We start from the raw sequence: 13,950 nt of genomic DNA, 5'->3' as shown, positions 1-13,950 counted from the left end.
TTTGCTATAGCATACAAATATGAATTTTGTGTTTGCTATATGTGAAAGTTGCTCTTTTGGAAATTTGTTTTTAAAAAAACTATAGAATTAGACACATTTTACTATCATATATACTATTATTATCTATTATTTTAAAATATTACGTATTTTACCACTAATTAAGAGTTTTCTACGTGTCTTACACTTAGTACATATATTTTCGCTACCAAATACACAAAAATAGGGAGAAAGGCAAGCGAGATTCATATATATCCCAGATACATGCGGATCACACTAGATACATGTATCTATATGTATCTGGAGTGATTCTCATATATCTGAGATACCAAATACATGGGAGATTGGCGAGCAAGATGGAAGAGAGGCGAGGGAGGCGAGCGAGATTTGCTATGTATTCCCGATACATCCAATTCCTCTTGAATACAATGTATCTAGAATAATTTACACCTAAATTTTACCTCATGTATCTGAGATACATGTATTTAGACGTATATGGAGGCTCAAAAATCTTATAAGATACACAATATAATAAACTAGACTGTATCTAAGTAATTAACTCCTAAACTAGTGAGATTTATGTAACTTCCCAAATTTTCCCCATATGAAAAGTCTTACAAAATAGCCTTTATTCATTTAATAAAAATTCCTTGGATAAACTTTCTCCCCAAATCTAATAAAATAAAGGAAGTTTGCATGGTAAGTCTTACACAACCACTCGTAAGCACGAGTTAGAAGAAACTTGTATAGGGTTGAACTATATTGCACTATCAGGAGTAAGACAAAAGTGAAATGTTCCTAAATGTCGTAGCCTCCCAATTATAGATGTGGCGCGCTTCACACTGATAAGAAGGACTCTACAGACACGGCTTCATAGACACCCTATGACTCTTGAACTCTTCGCTCTGATACCAAGTTTGTCACGTCCTGAGCCTACACCCTGGACGTGGCCGGCACTCGAGAACCATTTCTGATCCCCAAGCGAACCCTTGGCCTGACTGACTATTTAGCGGAAGACTTACTCAAGTATAAAAAAGTTTTAAATACAAAATTAACTCAATAGTCTCAATTAAACTCAACTCAAATAAATGTTTGGAAATACTTAATGAAGTATAAGTAATGGTTCTCAAGATCTCAAAACAAAAAGAAACGTACTGAGAGACTCATTAACTCTAACTACCTATGAAGCCTCTAATACTAGGATAGATGTCGGGACAAGACCCACAATAACAATAACAAAAAATAAAATGTGAAATTATCCAGAAAATAAGGAGGCTCACCAAAGCTATCTGATGCACAAAGTGATCTCAACGAAACACATGTTGATGATCCTGAACACTTGTATCTGCATCATAAAAGAAGCAGGTCAAATGAAATCAGTACATTGTACATTGAATGCACGAGTATGAAATATAGCTGAGGCAAAATAACTAAAAGAAAGGACTGCAATAGGTATAACATATGACACGCCCTGAGCCTACACCCTGGACGCGACTGGCACTCGAGAACCATTGTTGGCCCCAAGCGAACCCTTGGCCTCGCTTATGACTCAGCGAAAGACTTTACTCATCATTTAAAAGAAATCAAATTTAAATTTACTCAACTGTCTCACAGTAACTTAGAATGTTTTAGAAATAAACATTAAACTAGCCAAAGTGGCAACTCAAGTCTCAACATAACAAATGAAAATGAAAAGACTCATGAATTAACGTTTATCTATCTATGAAGCCTCTAATACTATGAGGGATGTCAGGACAAGACCCCCGATCATCCCAACAACTTAAATGACAAAACATAATAAAGGGATCCTCTGGAAGCAAGGAGGCTCACCAAACAATTCTGGAATCTCAACTGGATCAACGAAGCGCTGGATGTTGATCCTGGTTACCTGTATCTGCAGCATAAAAGATGCAGGCCAAATGGCGTCAATACATGAAATGTACGAGCATGCAAGGGGAAATCTAAACAAGACATAAGCTTGAACAGGAACTAAAGAAACAACTTACCTCGCCTCAACTCAATGCAATATAAAACAATAATAAATATGCAGTTTGTATAAGCATTTAAAACAGTAGATAACAACTCAATGTATTGAAAAATACAATAATATCTCAGTTGTACGTAAAAATACAAAATAAACTTTGTTTGGGAGATTCTCTAACCGACAACCATCACTATGAGTTATGTGATGATACAACGTCTCACCCACGCTGCCAAAACTATCTTATACATTGCCAGGGTATAGAACTCCTCAACTAAATGGATCCACTAGTCTATGCTTTAAACCAATAAGGAATCATCTAAAAAGTATAATCCTTTCTACCCACGTTGGCTACATGGTTTATGGGGGTTGTGAGTTGTATGAACTCTCCCCCATATCGGTACTTAATACTACTCCCAAAATATACTTAGCTCATTATGTTTTAAAGAAAACATTTCCTCTTTCTGTGGTTTGAGATTATTACTCAAAAATCTTTCTCTTAAAAGAGATGGTACTTAAAGTTGCTCATGAACTCTTTTGGAAATCGATGTTTCCTCTCTTGCTTGAAGGTGAAAACATTTACTCTTGGGAATACTTAGTTCCCGTGTATCATTTTAAAGAAAATGACTGCAACTTTACTCTTCCTCAAACTCAAATGCTCAAGTCTCAAAACAAGCTTAAAAGGTTTGCAAAAGACTTCTCAAAAGGACTCTAAAGAACTATCAAAACTTGACTCTTAGCTCTACCTTGAATTTGAATTATGGATTCAAGGGTTATGGTTTGTGAGAGGAAGGATATCGTAATGATTAAATGAGTTTTAGATAGTTAATCATGAGAAACGGTCGAAAAAACACTATCTGGGGAGCAAGTTCGCGACGCGGAGATTAATTATAATATTTGATCGCGAAATAATTTTTGAAACAATGGAGTCCGCGTTCTCTCCGCGACGCGAAGAGAAAAACTGCCACGATCCTAAATCCTCTTCTAATCTGAATTACATCAAACTAATCTTCAACTTGCTTTAAATTTTGTATTACTTTAAATTAAATTTAGTATAATAAATCAAAATTTCCAAAATTGTTTGTTACTAGTTGAATAGTCGGAGGAATAATTCAAAATTAGATAACCAATTCGACAAGTTTCTTAGGGATTAATATATGGATTTAACCTCATGTAGTACTTATATAATTGTGTACATTATTGTATGTGTTAGCTCAATAATTATTACTCAATTCATTTACTAGTTCAATCCATTTCAATTTGCTCATGAAAATATAGATTGTAGTCCAAATTGACCCATAAAAGATCTTACAAAAAATATTTTTAAAAACATATTTTCTTTATTTAATAGGTTATACATAGTCATTTTATTAGGTACTAAAAATTTTAAACAAACAATAAGGTAATTACAATTTAATAAAAATTGTGCAGATTAAGTTATAACCCGCATTTTATAGTTTATTTTAGTAACTTTTGAATGAATTATAACTCATATATTTATTAACTTATCTCATTTTAATGAGAAAAGACATAAAGTCACCAATAAAGTTGTCCCGAATTTTCAAAAACACCTTAACTTTGCAGGCGTCTTATTACCCCATAAAAGTATTAAATATCTTTGGTAAATAGACCATTCTGACCCATTTTCCCCCAATGTTTGTGAACACGCAAATATTAGTGCGTGAATGTGTCAATTTACTTTCCAAAACCAATAAAAAAAAATGCCATATTTCAGTTAATTTCTCTATTAATTAATTAAATCTTTAAATACACCATCTTCCCAATTTTTCAATAGAGTTTATTCGAGTAGTTTTTAGCAAAAATCATCCCTAAAGTATGACTTAAACCTAAAATACATCCTTGTGTTATTTAAGTGAACAAAAAACATCCTTATATTATTCAAAAAGTTGCAAGATTCATCCTTTTGTCTATTTTTTTTTAAGAAACTCACGCCACCAACAAAAAAATGTGCCAAGTCGAATGAATATATGTACACATGGTCAAGCTAGTCAAGTTGAGTGATTTTTTTAATTTTTAGAAATTGAATGTTTAAATCATATTCAGATAAAATATATTCAAATTTTAAATATTCTTTGTTAAATGTATGGCCAAATACAACTCCAACTTCAAAAATTTCAAATAAAGTAATTAAATTGTTTTCATAACTAAACGGCTATGTAATTTCACAAAATTTTGAACATTTCTATACATTGTATAAAATGTGAATTGCATTGTAAAATGATTTTTTACATAATCTTTCTACCATCGGAACCTACTATATAAATATTTCAAGACTTGTGTATTGTTGCAAGTCAATTTACTTGATAATGCAAGAAACACATAAACTAACAATACACAAATTTAAATTATGAGAATGAAAGATTCATTTCCTATGCATATCCTTATTCTTTTTAGGTAACTTTGATCTTCTTGTCGTGGCTAAGACATGGTGAACAAATTAAAAAATGTATTTTTTATTGGTTCAATCAGTTTCTTAACAAAAATAGTCTGAAGGATGACTTTTGTTATTTTTTAGATAGTATAAGGATGGTTTTTACTTAGATAATATAAGGATGTACATTAGATTTGAGTCATAGTTGAGGGATGATTTTAGCCAAAAACTCGAGTTTATTCTTCAGATCTGCTATCAAACTCACGGTAAATTGCAATTTCATCCAAAAAAGACGAACACGATAGTTTCACAATACAAGGTATCATTGTACAATAGAGAACACAAATTCCGGTAGCGACGCAAATCGAAATTAGAATCTTTGTACCGAATTTCGACAACAATGTCAACCCTATTCTACCATTAATTAAGACACTAGCTTCCCCAAATTTTCAATAGAATTTATTTTTCAAGTTTACTATCAAACTTACTGTAAATTGTAATTTTATTTGAAAAAGACGAACACAAAACGACAGTAAAATATTAATTGGATACAACGACGACCCTGACCTATCTTTATTTTTCTAGTGGTGGATGGGTATTTCAGCTTCCATTGTCACCGGAGCTCAAAAAACTGTATCCCTAAACAAACTCAACTCAATCCATCTATTTAACATCTCCACCAAAATGCTGGTGAAGTACAACAAAGTGTATTATCCTAATTATTACTACCTTAATTAAAACTTATGAATTCACTGATGGTGAAAGTTTATCTTAAAAGCCATGATGAAAACGATTTGTGCTTATCATTCAGCAAGTCTCGACAAAAAAACTTTTTTTTCCTTTTCTTTGAATGGGCTAAGATGAACTGTCATTTCTTATATTTTTATAGCTCCATCATACTCTGAGATATTTATTGTTTCTTTTTCTATTTCTATGTTAATGGGTCACTCAAAAGAGATATTTTTTTCTTATGGAAAAGAAAGATAAAGTTCTTTGGGTACGGTTTCATTGAACCTAATTCGAATATATATACATATAGCTTCATATTATAGTGTAGCACGAGTTTTCGTTAAAGGGTGTTAAAATATATAAAATAATATATATTCACAAAGAAGATGAGTAATATTAATATGTAATAAATAAATATATATATATATATATATATATATATATTTTGACACATTAACTTTCAATAATGGGCAAACATTCACGATGCTTATTACAAGTCACAATCTCTTTATGAGTTGATCATAACCATTTATACGTGTCATACCTTTCGTATATGCAGTGGTAGAGTAACACTTTTTCGTATAAAATTATTATATATATATACTCTACCACTGCATATACGGAAGCTAGTGAGAGTATCCATCTTCTATTAGTGTTCAACTGAATACATGCACTATGTCATAATAACTTAAGTAAAATATATTATTCAATCATTGTCACATGACAAATCTATGAGTAATTAAACATGCTACTCATAACAGTTTGTTGAATGCAACGATAATTTTTACTGATAATTAATTAATAGTAATAGTTTAATTATTGTTAAATGTGTATTTTAAATAGCTATTAGTACTCTTTATAAATATTCCTAAAACTTATAACAACATTGAATTAATGATAATTAACACACATTGAATTTAATGATAATTAACACACATTTGTTAATATATATAGGGAAAATACATAATTACCCCATCGAACTTATACCAGTTTTTGAAGTAGACACCTAAAGTTTGCGCGAGTCCTATTACCCCACGAAATTATTTTAAAATAGCATATATACCTCCTTTTTCGGTCATTCCCAGTTGTAATAAGGCAGGTGCAAATCACGCACCAACCCTAATCTACCACTTGTCATTCACTATTTAACTTTTAATTCTTTTCATTTTTGCCTTTAATTTTCTATTTTATTTCCTTCTCTTTTCTTTTTTGAATTTTTTCTCTTTTAAATTTTTACTTTGCCTCTGATTTCTCAAATTTGTTTTTTGAATTGCACCACCACAAATCATAGTGACAACACTCCATCATTGCACTACTTAATCACAACTACATCATGACAAATAATCAAATATGAAAATTAGAAGTTCTATCAAACCAAAATTTAAATCATCATCTTCATCCTAAATCGCTTTCTTTATCTATTAGCATCACCATTTTTTATCTTTAAGTTTTAGGAAAGAGAAAACCATTTAGTTAAGTTTTGAAAAGAAGAAGATATAATATAATAATATCGCATTTTAAAATACAAAATTTGAGAAAGAATGGTGGTTTTTAATTTTTGGCTTGTTGAAAAAGCTTCTTAAAAGGCTATTAATGGTGATTTGGGGAAGATGGGAAGATGGGTCTAATTTATTAATTAAAAAAATCAAATTAAAAATGCCACATGGTATTTTAACACTGGTTTGGGACAGTAATACTACTCCTTCACGCGCCCAATTTTCGTGAGAATATAATTGCAGTAGAAATGGCTGAAAAAGGTGTATTTATCGTGAATATAAATAGTTTCATGGGTAATAGGACCCCCGCAAACTTTAGGTGTCTACTTCAAAAAAGGGTACAAGTTTAATGGGGTAATTATGTATTTTCCCATATATATATTTATTACCGTTAAAAATTATTTTCATTGTAATGTTAGCACACATTGTTTTATATGAAAATATTACTAATCTGCAGGAATGGCTGCATTGTTAATGTTATGGATTCATCCTATCGAATAAATTATTGACTCAAATTTTGTATGTGTTAAAAATTTCAATAATAGATTTGTAATTCACTAACAAGTTGTAATAAAATTCGAAATTAAATTTTGAATCATAAAATTTAAATTATGAATTCGCCCTTATTTGAACATTGGAGTTTGACTCTTTAATATAGTCATAATTTTCATTACTTATATCTTTTGAGAATTTTAAACAAATTTCATAGGCTCAAGAATTAATTACATCTTATTTCTATTCTTTTTCAAATTACGAAAATCCCTTAAATTTGGTGAAATTCGGATACATTCCAAAACGTCCTGATAAATCGCGTCCCAGTTTCGGATACATCTCTCAAGTACGATACATCACGTTTTGATTTCGAATATATCACTCAAATTTGCGATACATTATATGTCTCGATACATGATGCATCCGAGAATATGAGAGAGTAGTAATTTTATAATTTTTTAAATGATAATTTTTTTTAAAATATAATAAAATAAGTTGCATATTTAAATAGTTTTTCCGGATCGATTTTCATCTAGCAAAAAGATGAAAGCAATTTTACTTGGTGCTGGTAAGTTGGACTATATATGTTCCTCCTAGCTGATCTTTTGTATGTTGGCAAGTTTCGATCAATCCAGTCGTCAATTAACTGACAACTTGGAGTGTGTTTGGTATGGGGCAAAATATTTTTCGGAAATTAATTTTTAATTTTCTTATATTTGATTGATTAAAAAGAAAATATCTAGGAAAATAATTCATTTAAAAAATAAGAAAAATAACTTCTTTAATGAAAATAAAAAAAATAAAATCATAAGTAACATTTCAAGTTTATTGTCTCCTTTCCACCCGCCCAATATACTCAATCTCTAGCGCCCCTTGATCATCCCACCTCGATCCCACCACCTTCGAACTCCCACTCCCTACACCATCCTGCCTACATAGTGGTTTGCTAGATTGCATGTAAATGCTTTTAGGATAATATTTTCTTACTTACTTATCAAACACTAAAAAACGAGTGATAAATTTATTTAATTTACAACAAAACATTCTCTAAAAAAACATATAACGATTCTAAGAGACTATAGTGGATCACTTGTGTCATTTAATTGTTACTAAATGTGTATTTTAAGCGGCTATTATCATTCTTTGTTAATATTTCTAAAACTTATAATGATATTGGATCTAATGACAATTATAATGCTTGTTAATATGTATATTTATTACCGCTAAAAATTATTTTTATTGTAACATGAGTACACATTGTTTTATATGAAAATATTAATAATCTGCAGGAATGGCTGCAGTGTTTAATGTTATGATTCATCCTATCGAATAAATTATTGACTCAAATTTTGTATGTGTTAAAATTTAATAATAAATTTGTAATTCAATGACAAGCTGTAATAAAATTTGAAATTAAATTTGAACCATAAAATTCAAACTATAAATTAGCCCCTTATTTGAATATTGGAGTTTGACTCTCTGATATAGTCATAATTTTCATTACTTTGTTATGTTAAGTATGTCCCCCATAACTGATCTTTTGTATGTTGGCAAGTTTCGATCAATCCAATCGTCAATTAATTAACAACTTAGAGAGTGTTTGATATGGGGTAAATACTTTTCGGAAATTAAATTTTAATTTTCTCATATTTAATAAATTAAAACAAAGTGTATGTCTAGCTAGGGAGGAAAATGACTTTTTTTTTTAATGAAAATAGAAAGAAAAAAAAAGTTTATAAGTAACATTTCAAGTTTTTTGTCTCCTCTCCATCCGTTCAATATCCTTAATCTTCCATCCCTTGATCATCCCACCTCGATCCCACCACCTTCGAACTCATACTCCAACATCATCCGGCCTATATTGTGGTTTACTAGATTGCATGTAAATGCTTTTAGGATAATAATTTCTTATTTATTTATCAAATACTAGAAAACGACTGAGAGAATTATTTAATTTCCAATGAAACATTTTTCAAAGAAAATATTTTCTTTCCTACCAAACACACCTTTAATAATTACAATAATAATAACGAATAGATTTAGGTCAGAACTGATCATCAAGACATACAGATTTATATTCCGTTCGTATGTTAGCTCTTTGTACTACTGGATGTAAAATGCACTTCTAAAAAAATAAGAAATTGATGATAGAGAAAATTTCATAGCTAAATAATTAAGCTTTATATTAATATGATTTAGCTACAGATTAATAAGGGATTATAAAAAAATTAAATTAGCTAAAAAGCTTTTTAAGTAATGAATTAGTTAAAAATTATTGATAAATTATATAGCTAATTTTGAATTAAAGATTACCTTAGTGATCTAATCAAATTGACAATGTATTTGCCTATTTGGTAGTATTATTGTGAGTCATTTTCCTCTTTTGCAAAGCAACATGTACGTGTTATTCATCTTTAAATATCCTGTCATAGCAATTGAAAAATTGTTCATATGTGCAAACTAAATGCGCAATACCGTAATTACACAATGAGCACAGAATTCATTTATTAAAAATAAATGTCTGAACAACACCTCTTTTAAGAGTAGTAGTGAATCAAATATTAGGGGCATGAAAAATTGAATCGAAAAAATGTTATTGATTTATTATTATTGAATTAATGGGATTTTAACTATTTTATTAAAAAAATTATCGGGTTATTGGTTCGATTTTAATTTTTAATATTAGATTATTGAGTAAATCGCTAATCCATTAAGACTATAGTAATTTACTACTTTATCTCTACATAAACATTAAATATAATCTCAGTATGTTACTTGTTATTGTATTTTCCCTTTAACCTTCAATTCACACTTCATAGGGACTTTGAATTTACAAATTTGCATTATACAAAACGTCAAATCTATTAATTTCTCTTTGTGGTGCACTTGTATAGTTCTTTTCATGTTAGTTATTATTGTTTCTATTTTATAAGTGTTTCATAAAGTTACATTATTGTCTTATTGCGTCAAATTATTGGAGAAGTCATATAATTAATTTATAAATATTTTTTTATTGATTAAATCGATAATCGAGCAGTTAAGGATCAAAATTGATAAATTGATAAATAAAATATCTTATTAATTTAATATAATTAAAATCCAAAACTCGACAATATATAAACCAAACCGGGCGATACACACACAATCAAATATCCGTAAATAAGTTAGGGAAATATATTTTACAAAAGACGACAAATAAGGGTAAAAAGATTTTTAAAAAAATGGAAAATAGGAGGTTAGAGTTAAAAGATAAAGAGTCCAAAATAGGTTAAACGTGGCATTCAACTAAGCATTCCAAGTTTAGATCATTCGCTATGCTACTCGTCCTTTCTTACTGCCCATTTTTCCCTGCTGTATAGTATTAGGGGTACCCCCTTTTACCCCCCCTTACTAACTTCTTCTTCTTCTTCTTCGCAGCTCCTATTTAGCAACAAATCTTTCAAGGGTTTTTCAGATAAACAAAAATCTCTTTCCCTCATGAGATGGTGGGACTCAGTGTAGTACTCGAAGGTTACAATAATAAAGATATTAATACAACTACTTCTACTTGGCAAATTCTTAACAAAGCTAGTATGGTATTGATGAAACCCACTTCTCCCTCCTCGATCCCTTTTTCCCCGCGAAAATCTCCGGCAGCTTCTGGATTTCTCGATTCCTGTTTCCTTTGTAAGCAGAAACTCTTACCTGGCAAAGACATCTACATGTACAAGTAAGCCGCTACCTCATCTCTCTCTGTTTCCTTAAATTTAAGGAAATACTTACTAATGTCTAATTTCAAATCCTGAATCTATTTGTATTGCGATTTGCGGGTCTGATGATTATGTTTTATTTTACAGGGGAGAATGGGCATTTTGTAGCGTAGAGTGCAGATGCAAGCAGATTTTTATGGATGAAGAAGACAGTATAAAGACGAAATCTCAAGCTTCGAATTCTTCTTCTTCTAATAAATCGTGTACTTCCTCTTCTTCATCATCATCGTCGTCTTCTTCCCGGAGTAGAAAAACGGCGGCGAGGAACCGACCCAATGGGTTTGCATACTGAGAAAGGAGTTCAGTTCCACGAAAAATTTGCTGCTTTCCAGTTTTGTCCTCGATACATTTTGTAATGACTATGCTAGCCCTTTCAATTTTATTTTATTACCGTAGTAGTTTTATTTTATGAAATTAATATTAGTAGTACGAAAATTTGGAAACAAACAAAACTGCTGCTAGTTTTCATTTATCAGCCCCTGGGTTTTGGTTTCCCGTTGCCAATTTAACTAAATTGCAAAATAATGTTATTGAGAATCTTTCTTTTTCTAGAATGGGGTTTTGTAGGGACTGTCGGGATATTCTGGGTAATATAATGAAAAAGTGGCATATTTCCAAATTATACCCCTCAAAGGAGTGATGAGTCACTCTTTTTTTTATTCTATTGCATTTAATGTCAGTAAATTTTATTTTGTAATATCACTTTAAAAGAATTTCTAAATAATGAAATGAAATTTTATCTTCGAATCGATAATCTTTGGTTGTTATTTTTTCCCATTAATAAAGCCAAAAAGGTGACAATTTGAGTAGTCAATTAATTAAGTAATGAAAGTTAGAAGAATATTTTGAGATCCTCGTAGGATATGGTTAATATTTTTATATAGAGTTCATTCATGGGTGCACGTGTGAAGGCACCATGCACTAGATAACAATGAGATGCTCATTCTTTGTTACTTCGCAAGTTTTTATGGAAATTTTAGTAGCCTTTTGTATGTGTGATTTCATATTGCGATTTCAAATTAACGTACCATTATTTATTGGATCACCTTATTTAGTTATCGTGCAACGTGGGCGTGGATGGGGATCATATAGAGTAGAGGTGTCAAAATTGAGCCCAATTGTAGGTAAACCGTTCAATTCGCACATAATTCTAAGGGTTGGGCTCAAGATAATTTGAAATGAGTTCAATCTCAACACATTCAAGTCCTAACCCATTTAAGAGAATCCTCAATTGAACCCAATTTAATCTTCAATCTCAACCCGTTTTAAGACTCTTTATTTGCATTGATGTAATGCATGTTCCTATATTAAAGGTATGAATTACTATCTATTTTATATCTTTTAGGATTTATCATCCATTGATAATTTCTTTTTTAAAAATTTCTTTAGTTGAAATTCAAATTGTAGTTATAAAATTTAAATAACAATATATTAAAATTATTGAATTAAGCGGGTCAAGACCCAACCCATTTGAGCCCAAAGTAAACTTGGGCGGATCAGGATCCAACCTAATTTATATTTCAACCCATTTTAATATCTGCAATTTCAACTCAACCCGCCCATTTGACACTCCTAATTTAGAGCATCCTCAAAGAACTAAATTCGCCATGTATTCACAATAATTTCAAGCATATTTTGTAGAATTTGTGCCAAAAGCATATCGAAATATTTTGTCCTGTATTAACAAAGATAGGAATATAATGTATGTTCATAGTTAATTAATTGATAGGAAAGAATTAAAAGAAATATAAAGAATATAATTAACTAGTAGAAATATTTTTTTTTCTAATAACTTAAGCTTTTAGATGAGATGGTCATGCAAATAATGAATGTGTTGAAAATACATAATTACCCCTTTAAAGTAAGACCTGTTTTTTTTAAAAATACTTGAATTTTGTAGGGATTCTATTACCCTCTTATTATTATTTAGAATGAATTAGTTGTCCCATTACGTGCCTACGTGGCATGTAGAGTGTAGTTCACTCTCTGGTAGAGAGTCAGTTGAACCAAAAAGTAAATAAATATTTATTTAAGCATTTATTTAATTATAAATATTATTATTTTTCTTTTCTTTTATTTCTTTTATTGTACTTTCTCAATTCTTTAATTTTGTTATCTTCTTTCCCAAATTTTTCAAAGAACAAACTACCTCTTCTCTATCTTCTTCCACTTACAAGACCCATTTACTTCACTCATTTTTTTCCTTGTCTGCTCGCTTCTCTTTGTTCCTTTTTCTTCTTTTGCCCTTATTTTTTTTCAAAATAGTAGTAATTGTAAACCTCCTTGATAACATTGTTCCTTTTTTAAAAAAAGTAAAATAAATTATTATGTAGTTCTTTAGCATGTAAATAAAAAAAATTCTTCGATTTGAGAGTATTATAGAATTTCATTACCTTCATCGTAATGGTGTTCCGCTGCATAATTGTTGTAAATTTTGAAAAGGAGATGGTAGATTGGAGGTGATTACTAATTTTCAATTTATAATTTGTTAGTAATTTATTTTTTGATTTAACAATAATTTGATGATATTAATGGTGGAGATGGTATTATAATAGTGACATGATGAAGACTACTTCAGAGAATTGATGAAGATGGCGGCTACGTAGAGGGATTTTGGTGATGGCAGCTAAAAGGACTGAAAAAGAGCAGAGGAGGGTAATGAAGAAGAAGAAGAAAGAGAAAAAGAAAAAAAATGAAGTTAATAAAATAAGAAAAACAAAAATGAAAATAAAGATTAAAAATTAAAATTAACACGTGGCAGATTATAACTGGTGCGTGATTGCACTTCTTTTCTTGCAATTGAGGGTGACTGAAAAATGAGATATTTACAACACTTTAAAATTGTTTAAGGGGGTAGTAGGACCAGTGACAGATCCAGAATTTTCATTTAGGAGGTTCGAAAAATAAGAGTATAAACGTGTAAATAAACCAACAAAAATAAAATTTTAAGGAACTTGTAGTATATAGTTCTAGTGGCGGACCCTTGAATTTTTTTGGGGTTAAAACCACACTTTTAGTATGTTTTATAAAATAAAAACGTTAAAAAACGGAACTGAAACTAAAAAAAGTGAAACTAAGAAAGAAAAAATTAAAAAATTAAAACTTAAAAAAAGG

General features: G+C 30.1%; 1 protein-coding gene across 1 annotated transcript; it reads left to right on the top strand.

Annotated features, from left to right (window-relative positions):
- Positions 1–10,310: 10,310 nt before the first annotated feature.
- On the top strand, positions 10,311–11,373 carry LOC102587874 (uncharacterized). Its single transcript, XM_006342755.2, has 2 exons — positions 10,311–10,796; positions 10,924–11,373. Exons 1-2 carry the CDS (start codon positions 10,570–10,572, stop codon positions 11,126–11,128), a joined length of 432 nt encoding a protein of 143 aa, XP_006342817.1. The 5' UTR covers positions 10,311–10,569; the 3' UTR covers positions 11,129–11,373.
- Positions 11,374–13,950: the final 2,577 nt, after the last annotated feature.

This window comes from Solanum tuberosum, unplaced genomic scaffold (genome assembly GCF_000226075.1).
Source record: "Solanum tuberosum cultivar DM 1-3 516 R44 unplaced genomic scaffold, SolTub_3.0 scf00035, whole genome shotgun sequence".
NCBI lineage: Eukaryota > Viridiplantae > Streptophyta > Magnoliopsida > Solanales > Solanaceae > Solanum > Solanum tuberosum.
Note: the sequence above shows the minus strand (reverse complement) of the source record. Positions and strands in the feature narration are given on the sequence as shown.

Coding starts and splice junctions, on each gene's coding strand:
- LOC102587874 (XM_006342755.2), top strand. CDS start 10,570: ATGGTGGGACTCAGTGTAGTACTCGAAGGTTACAATAATAAAGATATT. Junction 10,797..10,923: donor AAAGACATCTACATGTACAA/GTAAGCCGCTAC, acceptor TTTATTTTACAG/GGGAGAATGGGCATTTTGTA.